At 44.6% G+C, this 21,919-nt stretch overlaps 1 protein-coding gene across 3 annotated transcripts in view; it reads left to right on the forward strand.

Annotated features, from left to right (window-relative positions):
- The window catches only part of LOC144691614 (glutamate receptor ionotropic, kainate 1), a 378,270-nt gene that overhangs the window by 223,462 nt on the left and 132,889 nt on the right, over window positions 1-21,919 (forward strand). For all 3 annotated transcript variants that reach the window (XM_078559883.1, XM_078559884.1, XM_078559885.1), the window contains exons 4-5: window positions 6,106-6,287; window positions 18,234-18,287. In XM_078559883.1, the coding sequence (XP_078416009.1) occupies window positions 6,106-6,287; window positions 18,234-18,287 (236 nt within the window). The remainder of the gene's footprint in view (window positions 1-6,105; window positions 6,288-18,233; window positions 18,288-21,919) is intronic.

The following is a 21,919-nucleotide window of genomic DNA, read 5'->3' on the forward strand; positions in this document are numbered from 1 at the left end:
GCAACAGTGACAGCAACTTAACAGTACTTTATTGGCTGTATTGTCATTGTTCACAACCACTGGATGTCTCAAAGCGCTATTACATTTCAGTCTTTCTTTTACAAACTACAGCATAAAGATGGGAAGAGAGATCGAAGAGAGTCACAGGTTAAATTAACCTGGAGACCACTAGTGATGACACTCCCCACCTGCCCACAACGCCTAACAGAGTTTGAGACTTCTATTCCCTGCTTCATACATTGATGCATTTTCACAGAATCATAGAATCACAGAATTGTTACGGTGTAGAAGGAGGCCATTCGGCCCATCGTGCCCCATTTTAAAGGACAATAAATAAGTTGTGAGGTGAGCTTGGGTATAAATTAACTGTTTTACAAGATTGAGCTTAACCTGGGACTTTAACCTCTATCCAGAATGTTTAACCTATTCATAACATCTTATGATAACACAACATGATAAACATCAGATAGGTTAGATTACAGTGATCATCGCCATGACTTTTATTGATCTGAGAAATTGGCAACAAATTGAACAACATGAAACAAGCTAAAGAGCCAATACTGAGATGAAACACACAGCGCAGGATCAGTGATATTACAAGGATCATCACCTTCATTTCTCTCTCCACAGAAGCTGCTTCATCTGCTGAGTATTTGCAGCATTTATGTTGATACTTGAGACACTTAACTGGGACATATCTGTTCTCAATCTACAAAAATGAAGCTGAGCACAGAGCCCCACTAACTGTAAATCCATCATTGTAGCCTTGGCAAGCAAAATTCCTTGGATGGCTGGCATGGGCTAGTGAGATCTCTTCAGCGCTTTATTTCCATCCTTTGGGTGTAAGCATACTTGGAGCTTTCCATGCTGTTTCACTGCTACCATGCTGCTAATCCAGTCTGTAGGAGTTGTCACTTTCTTGATTAATCCCTTCTTTTCCAGCTCTTCTATCTTATTTAGGCTGGACTTGAGGGCAGTTGGAACTCTTCTCAGCTGATGCAGACTTGGTCTTACACTCTCATCAACTTCAAGATGATATTCTCCAGGTAGACATCCAAACCCTGTATACACATCTTTGTACTCCTTTAGAATCTATTCAGCAGTCAATGGTTTTGTGTACTTGCAACATGTTGTAAATCTCTGTTGGCATGTTTAGGGTAACCAGTCCAAGCTTTAGACTTGTTCCAGCTGAGACAAGTGGCTGTTGCATGCCGTCTATGATCTGGAACTCCAAACCTTCATTCTTTTCATTGCATTGGGCTTTCAGGCTAATTAGTCCTCTCGGTATGAGTATCGAGCCATCATTTAGCCTCAACCATACTTTAGAGGGCTTCATGTTTGGATCACCATGTTGAGCCACTTTGCACAGCTCTGTGATGTTGAATGATGCACCAGTGTCTTTCTGACAATTCTTGTTCACTTGATGCTCTCCGTCTGCGGCCATCATTCTAACAGTCACAAATCATTTATCACCTATAGACTTGACGGAACCAACCTGTTGTGTGGTGTGAAGTACTTCATCAGACTCTTCTGCTGATATCGCTCCAGTGGTCATCTGTATAGGCTTGTTTTGCATCTTTCTAGCCAAACACTTGTGTGCAAAATGATCCGGCTTCTTGCAGCTAAAACACCGCTTTCCTTATGTTGGACAACCCTTCTTTCCTGTTGTTTGATGTCCTCCGCAGTACTTGCATCCTGCCCTTTGTCCGCAATTGTTCTGCTCTTTCTGCCTGAAATGTCTCTCAGCATAATATAACACCTGGTCTGTTCTGCCATATATGTGCTTGAGCTGATGTTTTACAACCTCCACACTTCTGCACATGTCTATTGCCTTCTTGAGAGTATGTTTCTCCTCTCTCAGTAGACTTGCTCTCACTGCAGGGTCTTATGCCTAAGACAATTCTATCTTTAATGAGATCATCTTTTAGTTGCCTGAATTCACATGGTTCTGCAAGCTGTGCTACTGCAGCCACATACTGATCAATGGACTCTTTTTCACCTTGAGCCCTAATGTTGAACACATACTATTCATAAGTTATGTTCATTTGGGGGTTCAAAGTGTGCCCTCAAGGCTTTCAAAATTTCTGCAGCATTTTTTCTGTTCTTTGGATAGATTTAGGGTAGAATACAATTTGTAGCAGTCTCTTTCTGGCAGTGCTAAAAACGTTGCTACTCATATTTGGTCTGGCGTGTTAACTAAATCTGTTGCAATCTCATAGTTTTGCCATTGAAAGTGGTAAAAATTCCAGTTCTTCTGCATACCTCCTTTCATTTCGACAGAAGTTGGGAGTGGAAAATTTATAGCCATTTTTTTCCTCGCGCAGTATTTTACTTGCAGCTGTCAGCTTGTGTTAGCTTTCCAAGTATTTTTAGCAGCTTTAAGCAGGTTGGAACATTTCAGTGTTCCTCTCTCAGTAGCTGTGTCTTCCCTTCCAACTTTTGAAAACTCAATCACAGATCCACTTCTGACACCATTATGAGCACAAAACTACAATCTTTTTCGTGTAGTGTCTTTGTTGAACTGAATCTAAGATGGTTGCCTGTAGGGAGTCCTTCGTGTCAGAGGTCACATGACCACAACAAGCCAGATAGTACATGTAGTACTGATTGCATTTCAAAACCCAAACAAATGTAAACACTTCCAAGTTCCTCACCTTTTAAAAAATATTCGGCTTTTTTATTCTTATGACCAAAGTGAATAACTTCATATTTCCCTATATTATACTCAGTCTGCCATTTTGTTGCCCACTCACCTAACCTGGCTATATCTCTTTTCATTCTCTCTCTGTCCTCCCTTCAGCTTACCATTCCACCTAGCTTAGTATCATCAGCAAACTTAGATGCATTACTCCCTGTCTCTTCATCTATGTCATTAATATAGATTGTAAATAGCCGAGACCCCAGCACTGACCCCACCCCTTGCAGCGCTTCACTATTCACTGCCTGCCAATTTGAAAATGCCCATTCTGTTTTCTATCCTTTAACCAATCCTCTCTCCATGCTAATATAATATACCCAACTCCATGAGCCCTTATCTTACCAATTAACCTTTTGTATAGCACCTTATTGAATTCCTTTTGGAAATCTAGGTATTCTACATCTACCCTACTAGTTACACCCTCAAAAAATACGAATAAATTTGTCAAGTAGAACTCCCCTTAGTAAAACCATGTTAACTTGTTCTAATCGTACTATGCTTTTCTAAGTGCATTGTTAAGACTTCCTTAATCATAGAATTCCAACATTTTTCCAACAACTGATGTTAGGCTAACTGACCTGTAGTTCATTATTTTCACTTTCCCTCCTTTCTTGAAAAGTGGTGAAACATTTGTCAACTTCCAGGATAGAGTCGTTCGATCCCATTGGAGTCCGGCATCATGGTGGGCAGGAGGGGTACAATTTGACGTGAGGGGCAGAAATCAGTTTCACGCTGGCAGAACACAAACCTCACTGGAGGCCAGCATGAACCCGATTTGCATCCTGCTAATGGGATGTAAAGTGAGGCCTGACTGGAATCATCCCCACATGCCTGAGTTACTGTTACGCCGGAGGGAAAGCACGCCGGCCCAGAGCACATCTGGACAAGCGAGATGTGCAAAAGTCGGGACTCGCCTTCAGGGCCTTGCTCAGATCGTGGACATCTGAGGCGAAGAAGATGCTGGAGCCCTACAGCTACTGGACGCTGGAGGAACATGTGCATTGCATTCTGGGTGGATTCTCATTGACATGGCTCCACCGCGAAGTGGCTCTTGGAAGGTGGGAGTTATCCATTGATGTCTCAGGTCTGCTCCGGAATATCACAGTCTGGGCCATGAGCTGCTAAGGATGATCAATGAGGGGGTGAGAGGAACATTCAGCTGTGAGTGGGAGAGGAAGGTCTAGGTGTGACTTGGAGAGAAAGGTGTACCGGTGGGGATGAGGTTGGGAGTGGGGAGGTAGGTGTAAGGGGGGAGGGAGTTCGAAGGGGGGAAGGTGTCCGGCGGGGAGGAGGGAGTTCGGAGGGAGTAAGGCTGGAAGAGGTAGTGGGGAGGACATCCAGGTGAACATGCAACAGAGGGGTCTGTGGAGTCAATGACTGCCTCCTGTGGGGCAAACTGAGTGTTGATGTGGGAGGAGGGAATGGTGAATGTGAGAGGGAGCAGAGGGAGCCTATATGGCCAGAAGCTGAGGGTGAGTTGGTTGCGGTAGACGGATCAGCGAGGGTGGTTGGTGGGTACTTGGAGGCAGACACGGACCTGGGGGTAGGAAGAAGGATGTTGGGGAGATCAAGGTGGATGGGGGTAGGATTCTCAGGAAGGTAGGAAACATGCACGTTCACCTAGACATCCTGGAAAGACAAGGGTTCTGGTTGGTAGGTGACAGTGGGGAGCTGGAAGGTGATGCCAGGGGGCTCAACAATGATGGGGGAAAGGACATGGGGGACTGGGGGAAGCGAAAGGATGGGGGAGCTGAACCAGAACTTCACTATGACCATGGCTGTCGAAATGGAAAGTGAACGGAGCCTCATGTTGAATGGGCACAGGTGCTGCATGGGAGTGCAGTAAGTGGATGGGCAGAGAGACAATTCAGCTCAGATGGACAACTAAAAGGGAACCCCAGCAAGCAGCATTGAAAATGCTCGGGAAAGTGAGATGAGTGTGATGGAGGAAGGGAGCAAGCATGCATGAGAGAGTGCTTGCACAAGACTCCAAAAGGCCCTGCCACACACACATATTTCTCCCTCCAGAATCACTCGTGGTCTGGCTGCATGTGGCTGAACTGCTCGTTGGGGGGTGGGGGCGGGAGGGTGCAGTGGGATGCAGGGAAGAGGACTCGCAAAGCCTGTTAATGAAGCTGAAAGACAACATTTCATATTATTCAGTGAAAGTGAATATATATTTTCAGATTATAAAGTGAAAAAAAGTGTTCACCCGCACAACCACTTATGATCAGAATTTCTTAACTTTTCTATGTCTACAACTTCTAGGTGCTGCCCTGACATCTGCAGCAGGGGTGGAGACAGCCTGTGCAATGGTTGGCCTTGTTGCCTCTGATGACTTCGGCATGCATTCTCTGTAGAACCGAGGCCTTGAGGGCCATGGCTTGCTTTGGCCGTCCTCCTGTGAGCCAGCTGCTCCCTCTGCAGTGAAAGAGGGCGAGATTGAGGGGACAGTCTCTGAGATTCCTGAGTGGATGACCCAGAGGTGTCCAGCTGCCGCTCCTGCACCCTTCGGGTGCCCGGGGGCACCGGCCTGACTCCTTGAGGGGAAGGCGCATCGGGGGGGTGGGGGCTTGTTATCGAGCTGCCCCGTTTCCCTCTCACGTCACACTGCAGGAACTCATCCATGACTACCACGATAGAGTGCAGGTCTGCATGCATCTCCGCCTTCTGCTGGACCAGGGTCCCCATGGTGTCTGCCATCCTTCCCATGGAGACCTCCAAGCACACACGCCTGCCACTCTGTTGAGGTTTTCCAACACCTCTGCGTGATGTTCCCCTGACTTCTGCTGACTCTCCAGGGTGAGTTGGAAGGCTGAATCCAGAGACTCATCACCTGACTCGACCTCACAAATCTGTTGTGTGGCACTGTGTCAAATGCCTTTTGGAAGATACCGTAAAAATCTCAATAGCAATTGATTAGATTTCAGTTCTATTTTAGAACTAAGTAATGCAAACAGACTGCGCTTTGATGATTTAGGTAAAATTTATTTATAACTTTTAATGTTCAATGTTCATGTGGGTGCCTTGCTCTCTGGTGGCATAAATTAAAAATTCAGCCACTAGAATGAATGATCAGTGAACCATGAACAGCATATATATAAGTTTTTGATATGTACCATCGGTGTACAAGGCTTCCCATATGAAGTAGGGTCAGAAAATTACATATAATGTACTGATCTTAGATCCCAAAGGGGCTGTACTAACAGGTAGATAAGGACAATTAACTCAAATCTACAATTATGCAATCCATAGAACAGTTTACAGTTTATCACTTTTTTTCCTTAATATGTGTTAAAAAATTTTAAATTGAGATATAGATGACTAATCAGTAAATTAAACGTGGTTTTTTTCAGATACATACAGTTATACAATTTATGTTACGTTTTGTGCTTTTTATCCTCCAGGTCTCATTCGCTTACAAGAATTAATGAAAGCTCCTTCCAGATTTAACATTAAAGTTAAAATTCGCCAGTTGCCATCAGGTAATAGAGATGCTAAGCCTCTTCTGAAGCAGATGAAAAGGGGGAAGGAGTTCTTCGTGATATTTGACTGTACATATGCAACTGCAGCCGAAATATTGAAACAGGTGATTGAAATCTTCTATACTCTGTTGGATCCTATAGGATATCTGGATGTTTTCTATACTGTAATAAAACTGCAGTCCTTTATCTGACTGCACAGGAACAATTCAGCTGAAGCATTTCTGGATGAGATGTGTTGAAGAAAATTTGCAGCCAATAAGACAAGCTCTTTTTTGTCAACCTCTCCTTAAAACTCCTCTGCCTCCGTGTTTTCATTTACAGGTGGCTTGATGGGTTGGCCATTATACATGACAAAGTGATGGAACAGCTAGCAATTAATAGAAATCTGGGAGACACTCTGAGGACTCCTGCAGGGGTCTCCTCACAACTCTCTCAGGCCTTTGGAGAAGATATGATTTTGATTGTATCTCCTCTCGATGGCTGTGTGTGAAATCCTGTTGTGTATCATGAGCCCCATGTGCAAAAATAGCTCCTGTCACCAAGCAGCCAGCATCTGAGCCAATGACTTTGTTATCATTGTTGTGGGTCTAGATCGGGTTGTCGAGGATCTGGTCTTACAGACTCCATCATTTTCACATGGTCCATCTCTGACACTTCTCTTCCCTTCCTTGACCTCTCTGTCTCAATTTCTGATGATAGACTGTTCACCAATATCCATTACAAGCCTACCGACTCCCACAGCTACCTCGACTACAGCTCCTCACACCCCGCTTCCTGTAAGGACTCCATCCCATTCTCTCAGTTCCTTCGCCTCCGTCGCATCTGTTCTGATGACGCTACCTTCAAAAACAGTTCCTCTGACATGTCCTCCTTCTTCCTTAACTGAGGTTTTCCACCCACGGTCGTTGACAGGGCCCTCAACCGTGTCCAGCCCATCTCCCGCGCATCCGCCCTCACGCCTTCTCCTCCCTCCCAGAAACATGATAGGGTCTCCCTTGTCCTCACTTATCACCCCACCAGCCTCCGCATTCAAAGGATCATCCTCCGCCATTTCCGCCAACTCCAGCATGATGCCACCACCAAACACATCTTCCCTTCACCCCCACTGGCGGCATTCCATAGGAATCGTTCCCTCCGGGACACCCTGGTCCACTCCTCCATCACCCCCTACTCCTCAACCCCCACCTATGGCACCTCCCCATGCCCATGCAGAAGATGCAACACCTGCCCCTTCACTTCCTCTCTCCTCACCGTCCAAGGGCCCAAACACTCCTTTCAAGTGAAGCAGCATTTCACTTGCATTTCCCCTAACTTAGTCTACTGCATTCGTTGCTCCCAATGCGGTCTCCTCTACATTGGAGAGACCAAACGCAAACTGGGCGACCGCTTTGCAGAACACGTGCGGTCTGTCCGCAAGAAAGACCCAAACCTCCCTGTCGCTTGCCATTTTAACACTCCACCCTGCTCTCTTGCCCACATGTCTGTCCTTGGCTTGCTGCATTGTTCCAGTGAAGCCCAACGCAAACTGGAGGAACAGCACCTCATCTTCCGACTAGGCACTTTACAGCCTTCCGGGCTGAATATTGAATTCAACAACTTTAGATCTTAAACTCCCCCTCCCCCCATCCCCACCCCGTTTCTTCCCCCTCCCTTTTGTTTTTTTCAATAATTTATATAGATTTTTCTTTTCCCACCTATTTCCATTATTTTTAAATCTACAACTAATACCTTGTCAGTCTTTCCACCCCACCCCCACTAGAACTGTACCTTGAGTGTCCTGACATCCATTCTTAATTAGCACTTTTCTTAGATAATATCACCACCTTCAACACCTCTTTGATCCTTTTGTCTGTGACTTCTTTTGATTATCTGTTCCTATCACTGCTTGCTTGTCCCTACAACCACCCCACCCTCAACTTCTCTCCCCCCGCCCCCCACCTTAAACCAGCTTATATTTCACCCCTCTCCTAACTACACTCAGTTCTGTTGAAGGGTCATGTGGACTCGAAACGTCAACTCTTTTCTTCTCCACCGATGCTGCCAGACCTGCTGAGTTTTTCCAGGTAATTCTGTTTCTGTGCTGGAGGCAAGGCTGTTGGTAATCTCTACTTTTTATTGGCCATTATACTAACTATGTACAATAAAGACTTAGCATGAGGCTCCACGTAGAACTATCGCTCCCCATGCTTCAGTATCATGTGATCTTACATCACTGATTTTGTAGCCTATATATTTACATATTTAACATTAACCCTTTTTACCACATCTCCCCCAAGTCTCTGACTCCAATAAATACTATTTATATTATCCTATATCTCCCCCAGAAGTTTCTGCCTTCATCTCTGGATCACATAGTTAAGCATTGTGGTGGTTTCACCAATCTCCCTGATCTTGTCCTCATCTCTCTCGGAGGTTACATAGGATTCAAATTCCCCATGTTCTCTCTCGAACTCTAGAGTAGTATGTGAATCTTCAGAGACTATTTGTTCTCTGTTCAGGTTGTCTTATGAACATACATGTATGAATTAGGAGCAGGAGTAGGCCATTGGCCCCTTGAGCCTGCTCCACCATTTGATAAGATCATGGCTGATCTGATTGTGGCCTTAATTCTACTTTCCTGTCTACCCCCTTTAGCTTTTGAATCCCTTGTCAATCAAGAACCTATCTAACCCAGCCTTAAAAATATTCAATGACCCTGCCTCCACTGCTCTCTGGGTAAGAGAATTCCACAGAGTAATGACTCTCTGAGAGAAAAAAATTTCTCTCATCGCCATCTTAAATGGGCCATCCTTATTTTTTCAAACTGTGCCCCTAATTCTAGTCTCTCTCATGGGGGGAGACAATCTTTTAACATCCTCTCTGTCAAGTCCCTTCAGAATTTTGTATGTTTCAATAAGATCATCTCTCATTTTTCTAAACTCTGATGGGCATAGGTCCAACCTGCCCAACTTTTTCTCATAAGATAACCCCTTCATCCTAGGAATCAGTCAAGTGAACTTTCTCTGAACTGCTTCTAATGCAATTAAATACTTTATTAAGTAAGGAGACCAAAACCGTACACGTTACTCCAGATGTGGTCTCACCAACACCCTGTACAACTGTAGCAAATCTTCCCTACTTTTATATTCCATCCCCCTTGCAATAAATGACAACATTCCATTTGTCTTCCTAATCATTTCCTGCACACTAACTTCTTGTGATTCATATACCAGAACACCCAGATCCCTCTGTAGCACAGAGTTCTGCAATCTCTCTCTTATTTAAATAGTACACTGCTTTTCTATTCTTCCTGCCAAAGTGGACAAGTTCACATTTACCCACATATAACTCCATCTGCCAAATATTTGCACACTCACTTAACCTATCCAAATCCCTTTATAGACTCTATGGCCCCCTCACATCTTACTTTCCTATCTATCTTTGTGCTATCAGCAAATTTAGCAACCGTGCATTCAGTCCCTTCATCCAAATCATTGGTGTAGGTATAAATACTTGAGGCCCCAGCACTGATCCCTGTGGCACTCCACTGGTTACAGCTTGCCAACCAAAAATGCCCCTTTTATCCCTATTCTCTGCTTCCTGTTAGCTAAAGTCATTTCTCACCATTGCACTAATGTTATCCTTAATTAACAAAGCATTGCCACCACTCGTTCCTAGCTTCCTGACCTTCTGAAATGTCGAATACCCTTAAATATTCAAGTCCCTGCATTGATCACCTTGCAGCCACATCTCTGTAATTGCCATAATGTCATACATATTTATTTCTATTTGAGCTGACAATTCATCTGTTTTGTTGCAAATGCTACAGCCATTCAGGTATGGAGCGTTTAATTCTGCCTTTTTACGACTTCTGCAAACTAAGGCCTTATCTGCTGTCACGCCCTTAAGTTTGTATGCTCTGTCCCTTCATGCCATGCTCTGATGATCATTCCTCTTATTGCTAACTTGACCTCTTGCCTTGCCCTTTCACTTTAATTTATCATATCTTCCCTCACTATTTAGTTTAAAGCCCTCTCTACCACCCTAGTTGTATGACTTTCCAGAACACTGATTCCAGCACGGTTCAGGTGAAAATATCCCAAAAGTACAGCTCCCGCTTTCAAGAATTCTACTGCCAGTGCCCCATGAATCAAAACCCATTTTTCCCACAACAATCTTTCAGCCACGCATTCAACTCCCTAACCTTATTTACCTGCGACAGTTTGCTTGTGGTTCAGGCAATATTCCAAAGATTATTATCTTTGAGGTTTTGCTTTTCAGTTTAGCCCCTGGGTGCAAATATACCCAATGCAGAACCTCTGTACTAATCCTTTCTATGTAGTTGGTATCTATGTGGACCATAACAACTGGATCTTCGTCCTTCCACTGCAAGTTCCTCTCCAGCCCCAAGCAGATGTCCCGAACACTGGCACCAGGCAGGCAGCACAGCCTTCTGGACTCTCGCTCTCGGCTACAGAGAACAGTGACTAGTCCCCTGACTATTCTGTCCCTACTACCACCACATTCCTATTAACTTACCCCACCTGAATGGCTTCCAGTAATACGGTGCCCTGGTCAGTTCATTCATTCATTCACCCTCCTACCCCAGCTCTCATCCATGAAAGCTGTAAGAACCTCAAACCTGGTGGACAATAGCAAAGGCTGAGGCTCCTCCACTTCTACCTTCTTGATCCCCATACCCGTCTCACTCGCAGTCACATCCTCCTGTTCCTGACTATGGACTAAATCAGATGACTCTAGCCTAAGAGGTATAACTGCTTTCTGGAATGAAGTGTCCAAGATAATTGTTCCCCTCCCTGTAGCTCTAGCTCAAGCTCATTGACTCTGAGCCAAAGATCCTCAAGATGCAGAAACTTACTGCAAACATGTTTTCTTTGGGTCACACAGGTGTCCATCAACTCCCACATACTGCAGCTGCAACATCACCTGCCCAGCCATTTTTATTGTGTTTTAATTAATTAATTATTTACTTTGATAAATTTGATCCAATGCCTCTAGTCTTGCATCTGCGTATATTCTTATTATTTCAATAAATATTCTACTTACCCAAATTGAAATTCCCTAATTTAGATAAGATAAATGAGAAATACTCACCAGCCAATGACCTAACTGTTTACCTGTGATGTAACACCTGGATTTATCTTTATGAACGTGGGCTCTGCCTGGCTCCTGGTGACAGACTAGCTCCAAAGTCTCGCTTTCCTCTTTCAACATTTCTAGACCCGAATCTCACACTGCTGACTCATTGTTTCTAGCCCCGACGTCTTGCTCTCCTCTCTTGCTCATTCTGGCCTCAAAGTCTCGCCGTCCTCTATCGCTGTTTCTGGACTCACTCTCCTCTCTCCTCCAACATTGTTTCTGGACCCTAAGACTTACTCTCTTCTCTTGCTCTTTCTGACCCCAAACTCTCACTCTGCTGTCTCGTTGTTTCTAGCCCCAAAGTCTCGACCTCCTCCTCTCTCATCCATCATTGTTTCTGGCCCCAAAGTCTAGTTCTCATCTCTCGCTGTTTCTGGCCCCAAGGTCTTGCTCTCCTCCATCACTGTTTCTGACGCCAAGGTCTCGCCCTCCCCTCTCCTCTTTCTCTGTTTCTAGCCCCGAAGTCTCATTCTCCTCTCCCACTTTATCTGGCCCCGAATTTTGCTCTCCTTTCTCAAAGCTTATAGCCTTGAGGTTTTGCTCTAATCTCTTGTTGTTTTCACCCAGAAATCTTGCTCTCCTCTCTCGCTGTCTCTGGTCCCAAGTCTCGCGTTCCTCTCTCACTGTCTCTAATCCCAATGTCACAATATCCTCTCTTGCTCTTCCCTGATCCAGAAGCCTCAGTCTCCTCCCTCACTGTTTCTGGTCCCAGAGTTCACTCTCCTCTCTCAATGTTTATAGCCCAGAAATCTTGCTCTCCTCTCTCGCTGTTTCTGTCCCCAAACTTTCACTCTCCTGGAACCATAGAACCATAGAAAAGCTATGGAACAGAAAGAGGCCATTCAGCCCATTGTGTCTGCGCCGGTGAAAAGGAAAAAATTAAAAGCTAGCTGCCCATTCTAATCCTGCCTTCCAGCACCCAGTCTGTAGCATTGCAGGTTACAGCACTTTAGGTACAGTTCCAGGTGTCTTTTAAATGAGTTGAAGGTTTCTGCTTCCACCACCAAACCAGGCAGCAAATTCCAAACACCCACCACCCTCGGGGTGAAGAAGATTTTCTCCCTCTAATGTCTCTCCTCTCTCAATGTTTCTCGCCCCAAAGTCTCGCTCTCATCTCCTGCTGTTTCCAGGCCAGAAGACTCTTTCTCCTCTCTTCCTGTTTCTGGCTCCGAAGTCTTGCTTCCATCTCCCACTGTTTCTGGCCCAGAAGCCTCGTTCTCCTCTCTCACTGATTATGGGCCCAAAGTCTTGATCTCTTCTCTTGCTTTTTCTGGCTCCAAAGTCTCGCTCTTATCCCTCCCCTCTCATTGTTTTTGGCCCCAAAGTTTCACTCACCTCTCTCCTCTCTCACTGTCCCTGCACCCAAAGTCTCGCTCTCTGCTCTCTGCTCTCACTGTTTGCAGCCCCAAAGCCTCAATATTCTCTCTTTCTCTTTCTGGCCCCGAAGTCTCGCTCTCCTCTCACGTTGTTTCTGGCCCCAAAGTCTCGCACTCCCCCTGATCATGTGGATAGTTAGTCCATTCCATTGATGATTTTCTGGTTGACAGAAGTGCACTTCTTTTTCTTCTCACTATCTCATTTTCATTCGCAACAAGATAAGATCTCAGACTTTGTCTTTTCTAGTACTTGGCCTTCTCAGTTCTGGTCTCTAATCCAGACTAATTCGCCTGGTTGGAGTTCAGGAAAGTTATGCATTTTGTGGCGTTGATGGTAGTTTCTGGTTTGATTTGCACACTACTCCTCCCTTACTCTCTCTATATCAGTTGCTTTTAGAAATGGCATGAGCGTATGTGCAAGAGCAGAAACTTGAATCTATAGCCTTCTTCTCATCATAGGTTCTCACAGAGCCAAACCATTCTGAAGTGGTGTGGAATGGTAGCTCAAGAGTGCTAAGCTGATATCATTATTCTTTTTCAACAAAGCTTTTACCATTCTTACTCCTCTTTCAGCCTCTCTATTTGTTTGTGGGTACCTGGGTGAACTAGTTGTGTGGACAAAGCCATTGCCTTCTGTAAATCTCTTGAACTCTTCATACACAAACTGTGGGCCATTGTCTGAAATGACAAGGCCTGGAATGCCATGTGTGGCAAAAAGTTCTTTCGGTGAATTATGACTGCTTCTGAGGTTGTACCGGGAAGATGTTTAACCTCAATCCATTGGGAATAACTGTCAACAACTATGAGGAATGTCTTCTCCTTGAACTCGAAAAGGTCCATTTGGAGACGTTTCCACAATCTGGATGGGAATGAGGATACCAGCAGTAGTTGTTTTTGCTCTTGGCGATGGATTTCACAAGTGATGCAGCTCAAAATCATCTCCTTTAGCGATTTTGAGATTCCTGGCATCAGACTGAATTTCATGCTCTAGCACGACACTCTGTAATGCCTAGGTGTCCTTGGTATATTCTCTGAAGGATCTCAAGCCTGAGGATTCTTGATATGACCAACCTCTCATCATAAATCAGCAAGTCATCCACAACACTGAGATGTCTGTGTTGCTCGGAGTATTGTTTCAGGATGAGATTATTTGGATCTGGCCATCCATTTTTGCAGTATTCCCTAATTTTAGCACATTCTTGGTCTGCTTTTTGTGCTTGTCAGATTTTATTTAGCCTCTGTGTTGTTGTTAATAGGGACTTTGTAGTCAATGAGGTATATGACTCTACCTCCTCAAGGAGATTTATGTCCTCCTATTCAGGCTTTTAAAAAGGAATGTGGACAATGCAGCTGCTGTTGTTTGTCGTTTGCCTTGGTCCTTTTTGCCTGGTTCTTTCCCCTGCTGTTCCTGGGAAATCTCCTGCCTGATTTTCTCAAGATTTTCTAATTCATCAACTTTACAGATGAGTTGTAGATCTGTGCAAGCTTTTCGACTTAACAGTGAACATTCTTGGTTGTGGATCATATACAAAGCTTCTGTGATTCCTCTTCTTTTGTACTGAAGTTTAGCAGTCAACTGTCCCTTGACCTTTTAGATGAATGCCTCCTGGACTGTGGAGTCATATGGTAGATGGCAAGAGGAAGTCTGTTTTTAACAACTATTCAGAGTCTGAAAGAATCAAAACTCCTGCTCCAGTGCCTAATTTGAAGTGTTTTTTATGCCTGTTGACCATAATATGTGTCCCAATAGTTCCCATTTTATTATGTAATTTCTCCCAAGAATGGCACTTCCTCATCTTTTTCTTCTTCACATTCTTGAATGGTGCATGACCTTAATTGTTTCTCCTTTAATTTTTGTGTTAGGAGCTTTTTGCTGTGGCATACCGATTTAAAATGGCCTCTCTTATTGCAGGACAGGTATCCGCATTTTTCCCAGGGCATTCTTTGTACCGATGCAGCTTTTTCCTATCACAATGAGGACACTGAATAATGGCGGCTACCACGCCCTCTTCACTCTTTCCCTGCTTGGGGTTAGATGTGCTGCTACTTCTATCCTGCAAACTGTACTGTATCAGCTGTTTTTCACCATGAGATTTTTTTTTTGCCTCGAATAAAAAACTGGTTTTGCTTTCTTACTTCTACCTGCCCTGTTAACTACACAGCCTTCGACAGGGTCAAATCTTTCCTTGACTGTAGAAAATATGATCAAGTCTCTTCTAAGACTCCTACAACAATGCAATGAATTAATTTGTCTTTCAGGGCTCCATATTCACAATTCTTAGCTAATCGATATAAACCATTAATGAAGGAACCTACGCTCTCTCCTCGTCATTGAGAGTACCTACTGAATTCTGCTCTCTGTACAATGGTGTTCCTTTGAAAACTAAAATAACTATCAAAGGCTTTGATAACTTCTTCATATGTTGTTTATGCCTGTCTAACGATTACTTCATCTGCACTACTGCCTATGGCGTAGAGTAAGATATTGACCTGTTCCTTACTAGTATTCTCTGCTGGTCCTGAAGCTGTTCTTTACTTGGTAAATATACAATGCCAGTTCTGCCACTTCTCAGCTTTATCCAGGCCTTCCATGTAGTTGAAGATAGGATGTTTCCATAGTTTCCTTTTACTGTAGCCTTTCCTGGAGTTCCACTGAAGATTTTCCCGTGCTGTCCATGTCCTGCAATCATTCCTCTTGCTACTTCTTCCAGTTGTTGGGCTCTTGTTGTTCTTTTCATCATGTTTTTGGCTGTCACCACCTGTTTTCACATTATAGATCTTAAATGGGATTGTTCAGGGTCTGGTCTGACAGATACTGCTGAGGCAAAACTGTTGGTAAACAGTTATTTTATTGAAGATTATACTAACAATGTATAATACAGATTTAGCACGAGGTTCTATAAAGAACTATCTCCATGCTCTGTTATCATGTGATCTTATAATGTCACTGATGATGTAGACTATATATTTGTATATTTAACATTAACCCTTTACACTACAATAACCTGGGTGAAAAAGGAGGGAACTTAGGACTGCTATAGGATAAGGCATGATGATAGTTGTCAAAATATCTGATGCAGACGTGTATGATGTGCTGCATGTAATCATATAATAGCTGCACGTTCAGCGAGTGAAAGCCCTTCCTATTCACATATGCTCCAGGGTCTTGAGTTGGAACATGCAAGGTTTGGTGTGGCAGCTCTGCACCTAGCTGAAGGAAGCCCAGTCTTCCTACTTTGCAACCTTCAACGTGATGAAGTTGCTGGTTTTGATAAACACTGCATCTGTCACATGCAGCCATACACAGCAGATTGACTAATGTTGTTAATGTCACCTGATGCGACCTGGAATGAGGTACAAAAATTCAGGGTCAGTTTAGAGTCACAGGCAAGGATCAGTATGACCTTGTGCTGGGATATATAGTTGGTACTGCAGCTAGTGACACTGCTATATGACAGCCTTATCAGTAAAGCAGAGCCTCCTGATCTGCAGGTATGAATTTCTTGGCCTGTGCATTCCGTTGAGTTGAGGTTTCCCAAAAGTTTCCCTCCTTCTGCTTCTTTTCCATTCAGCTGCAGATCTCTGGGACTCTTGTTTGTTAAGCTGCTAGCCACAATGGTTCAAACAATCACGAAACCTGTAATAACAACCTGGGGCAGAATTTTACGGCCCAGTTTTGGCAGGGACGGGGCTGTAAAATGCGGCGAGCCATTATAATCCCCATTGACTTTAGCGGGAACGTAAAATCCCACTGCCGTAAACTTCTGCGCCTGAAGTTTGCCAGAAGCCACTGGTCAAACCCCGGGTGACCTCAGTAAGAAAAAATTCTTGAAAATGTAATGTCAGCAGACAAGGCCGCTAAAGCAGCACATTAACAGCCAAAATGAATCAACTAGTGACTTAATTGAGAGCAGCTGATGATGCCTTTAAATAGCACTGGATAAATGCCCTCCCCATTATTTCTGCTGCTGATTTGTGAGTCTTCTGTAGAATTTATGAGTAGCAGGATGAAGCTGTTGAAAATAGAGTTTGGAACTAGACCCACGTGCTTAAGTCTAATTTGCATATATTAAACAAGCACTTGCATTTTCATTTGGACACTTTAGATGACTGAGGAGGTCCAACCCAAAGCAATGTTGGGTATAGAGCAGACAGGCGAGACCGTCACCTAATTTTCAGAGTTCTTGTGACTTTATTATAGGCTTTAAACTCAAGGGTAGCCCCATGGACCTCAGTGAGGCCGGTCTCACTGCTGCTGACACCAGCACAATAGCCACCAAGAGTGACCATCGTTCACATCACAGTTTCAGGCTGATTATGTTAATCATGACGCTACTATATTTCAAACTAAATATACTTGACATTATCTTAAACAGTCATTGTTTATTTTTAAAATAAATGTTTCATGATGGACAGCGCTGCTGAGGAATGGTTGTTATGTGATATATTTAAAATGACGGATGGTCTGTTGCATTCTAATTCAAAATTCATGTCAGGCTCTGTGTATAAAAGAGTTCATTATAAATATGTCAATATTTGGCTACAATACCAGTTATAATTGTAAGTGGCAATGCGATTGGAAAATCTCATGTTAAATGCCACAATACTTTGGCTTCAGAAACATAGGCTGGGATTTTACACTCCCGCTTGTGGCGGGAAACATTGCAGGCAGGATGGAAAATTTCCATTGACTTCGGGCGGGAATTTTCGGTCTCACGGTGGGCAGGACTGGAAAACCCTGGCCATAGATGATCAAAAGGACTCTGAGAATTAATATTAAAAATGGGTTATGTTTTCCTGCAGTTGCAAATTGTGAATGTGAAGCAGCCTCTGAGCCACTATTCACTCTCCCTGACTAACTTTCACCCCTTCATATTGGCTTCTTTTTCTTCCAGTCCCATAATCCCTGAATCTGCCACGACTCACCTGGCCTATACTCTTGGCCTCCCCGGTTGACCACCAATGTATTGGTCATGGCTTCCCCAGTACATACTCGCTATGCCCCTTTGATGTCTCCCACTTCTCCCAGTGCTGCAGAACACCTACTGTCCCCTTTCCCGCCAAACAGATGGACAACTCCAACCTGCTTGTTGCTCCCCTGATCAACTCCCCCTGCTTCCCCATCCAGTTTTATCATCAGGCTGATAAATAACCCAGCCTGATGGCTCATAGTGAAACCCCAGCTGTGTTGTGCTGCCTTTTAAATGATATTAAAACCTGGGTGCTGTTCATGTGGACATAAAAAAGAAAAGCACACACTCCTATACGAGGGAAGAGCAGGTGAGTTCTCCTGATGTCCTGACTAAAATTTACAGCCAATGCCACCAAAATAAATTAATAGGTCATTTGTAGCTGAATGTGGCATCTTGCAATGTGTAAATTGTCTGCTGCTTTTTCCTGCATAAAAGCAATGGTTAAACTTCAAGAGAAATTCATTGGCTGTGAAGTATTTTTAAATCCTGAGGATGTGAAAGGTGCTATATAAAGAACAAATTCTTTATTTCTTTGTTTAACACTGTTTTGTTCCCTTTGCAGATCCTTTCGATGGGAATGATGACTGAGTATTATCATTATTTTTTCACTACACTGGTAAGGCACCATTTGTAAATAGCTTTGCTGTAGAGACTGTGTCTGCAGTTTGTCTGTTTGTTGCTGATATGCTAATATGGAACTGAGAATAGGAGCAATAGTTCAGAACCCACATTTGAATGCCTTGTTGTTCCCAGAAACCCGAAATAATCAGGAAACCTTTGGATACAAATGCTGGACCTGACATCAAATGTATTTCTCAGATCTCAGCATGTCCTGTGGAATGATACATTGTTCCTTTGGTACACTGACTGTAGTGCAGTAGTGAGTGGTGTGGCATTCTGGATATAGCCATATACATGCACATAATGGTGTGGTTACAAACTCTTTTCGAATAATCTTGCACTTACTGTGGTGAGAACAATGATTCGTTACTTTTTATTGTCACATTACGCTGCCAGTCAATTGTGAATATAATTAAATTGTTCTTTCTGTTATCTTATCCTTGGTATACCCGTAGATTGCAAACAGCTGATCTATGTATCGCCAGTTGTTGCCTGGATACTGACAAATAGGCCAGAATTTTTGGCTCGGCAAACGGGGGCGCCGCTTGCTTGCCGAGGTGTAAAATGACGCAGGGTGACATCGGGAGTGCATCCCCACGTCTACCGCACGTCATTTAGATTTTCAGCTCGGAGTCTGCCGAACTGTCAAAGGCCTATTAAGGCCATTTAAAAACTAATTAAACTAATAAACTGAGCTGCCCACCCAACCCTAAGGTTGGTGGCAGGTGAAGAGCCCAGGCGGCCTTCACATTTTTCATGGAACCTCATCCAAGGGCGGGATGAGGTTTCATGAAGGGTTTATAAATTGAATAAAATTTTTTATAAAAATTAATTGACATGTCCCAGCTCATGTGACACTGTCACATGAGGGGACATGTCTTAAAACTTTTTCTTTTCTGTATTTAAATTTTTAAAACTTAAACTAGTCTCCCTCAGAGTGTGCCTCAGAGGGATTTCTGTGCTCTTTCGCATACATACACGACTCAGGGAACATCCCCCCCTGCCCGCCCACACAGGGAGTGCACAGTACTTCCAGGCGCACGTCACGCTGGGTGGGCCTTAATTGGCCTGCCCCCGCACAACCCCCCCCACCCAACGGGGGAAAAATTCTCCCCATAGAATTGGAGGACCATGTTATGACCTTTGGCAATGCAATTGACAGATCTCTGATTATAAAAACAAAAAGCTAAAAGCTACTGCGGATGCTGGAAATCCAAAACAAAAACAGAATTACCTGGAAAAACTCAGCAGGTCTGGCAGCATCGGTGGAGAAGAAATCAGAAGGCTCGAAACGTTAACTGATTTCTTCTCCACCGATGCTGCCAGACCTGCTGAGTTTTTCCAGGTAGATCTCTGATTATGTTTGGATATCTACATTGAAGAGTTGACCTCATTGATTAGCCACAATAGCCAGCACACTGATCCTCAATAGCTGTCTCTGGGACAGTAGGCCTGACACGTTTTGCACCTGTGTGATCTCACAGTAGGTGGTACACCACTTTACTTCAAAGGTAGTCCATTCTTTGCCTTCTGCAGTCAACTGCAGTGCATTGAATGTTGTACCCAATGTAGCCATTATTACTGAGTTTAGTAGCAGCTCACTTGCCAGAATAATCAAGCAGTCTGCAGCTACTGCAGCAATGCAGGATTCAAATGAGATTTGGGAACACACCACACATGAATATGAGCCTTTGTAAAATGTTGCAAGGTCTATTAAAACATCAAGTATGCTGGAATTAATGAACTCAATATAACTAATCTATAGCTTTGTCATCATAACACTGATGAAACTCTTCCTTTCACCAGTAATTTAGCAGCATGCAGTGACAATAGGTTTGATGTATACTTAACCCTCAAAAGCCATGGATTCATTGTAATTATATTTTTGAGTCTTTTCTTCCTTTTTACACTTGATGTCTTGGATCATTCTAGTAGGTGAATTCCAATTTGCTATTCCTCCCAGAGTACATTTGCAGCCTTGATTTCCAAGTAGCTTTCAGTAAAATGTCCAGGATAATGAACAGAGTACCCTTTCTATTAACTGGCTGAGCTGCTAGAATTTTTCCTAGGGGGGGAATTTTCCGTGCATGCCAGCGTCGAGTGTGATAGGTGGCGTGAGCGGACAATATGGCGCAATTGGTTTTACGACGGCGGGAAACCAGGTCGCAATCGTCCTCTCAGCCCGCCAATGGCAGGCTGCGTTTCCCGCCATCGGTCGTTGGAACCTCATTGCAATACATCAGCATATCATTATCAGGCCAGCCTGCCGGAAACGTCCCACCCTGGATCATCTGTCCACATCGGCGGGAAAGCGCGCCGACCTGTTTCACAAAAGCACATAAGCGACATGCACTTGGCGGCCTGACTTCGAGGGGAACTGGAAGTGATGACACAGAACATTCTGCAAAGCTTGCAAGTGCCATCTGTTGGTTTTCAAGCTTCAGGGGCGCTGGGGGATTGGGGTTAAGTGCAGCCATGTTGTTGAGATGACTCGTGAGGGTGAGGGGGAGTTAGGGGGGCAAGTGCAGCCCTACCTCTGATGCGACTGGTGGCAGGCATCGGCGGGGGGTTGGGGGTGGGGGAGGCGGGCGGCAAGGGCAGCCCTGCTGTTGAATACAGCGCACAAACAATCGGGGTGGGTGAAGGAAGTGGCCATGCATCCAGGAAACCTGTAGAAAGTGACCATTTCCCTGCAGCTGGGACAGTTCAGGTGCAGCCACGTTGATATGATTGGGGTCAGGCCTCTAGCTTATCTGCCCACTCAAGCAACACAGACGCATCCAAGTGACACCAAGTTCTCCAGCGCTCCAGCCTCCACCCACAAATGCATCCATGAGGTCACGGATGCCAACTTTGCATTTCTGTGTATTTTGCCCGGGACCAGGACAGCCAGGATCCAAGAGCGATTGGATTCGCCCAGATCTCGGGATTCCCACGGGTGTATTGGCATGCCGGTGCTATCACCTCAGAGTGAAGGCAGACATACTCCTCCATCATGCCTTGCAAGCTGAGGAGTGCAGCGGACATCCCTTCCTGTTGTTCCCTATCTTGCCTTTGCGGCTCCAGCAACTATGACATGACTGAGTCTAGAGGCTCGTCACCTGACTCAGACTCAGCAACATTCTGGCCTCCAGCAGTCCTCCGAGTGCCAGACACCTGGTAAGTCCCTGCTGATACCTGCTGTGGATCAGAAAGTGTGATGTGCTCACCAGACTGTGATCCCAGGGCTAATCTAAAACTAGGTCCCACCAAGGTGTGTATCTCTGCACTATTGGGGGGTGCGGGTGAGCACTGCGATGGGACTTCAGGGAGGGTTCCTCCAGATTCCTCTTCAGAGGTTTCTTCGGGGCTTGACTCATTGCCCTGGGTCATGGATTCTGCCGGCTGTTTCCCAGATTTGCCTGCGAAAGCAAGGAGACATAGTTAGTTCATGGCAGCGGCCTGTGAAAGAGGGCACAAAGTGCACTGCAGGACTTTCACTTGGTAGAGCACCGTCGGCCTCACTGTCAACATGGTCCAGACTGGTCCAAATCATCGCCGGCTAGCTGGATGGCTCTGTTTTCAAAGTCCGTGAGGACATTGATTTCGGGTATTCCTCTACCGGCCTATGACTTCTCTCTCTTGTTG

This window comes from Cetorhinus maximus, chromosome 16 (assembly GCF_964194155.1).
Source record: "Cetorhinus maximus chromosome 16, sCetMax3.hap1.1, whole genome shotgun sequence".
NCBI classification, from domain to species: Eukaryota; Metazoa; Chordata; class Chondrichthyes; order Lamniformes; family Cetorhinidae; genus Cetorhinus; species Cetorhinus maximus.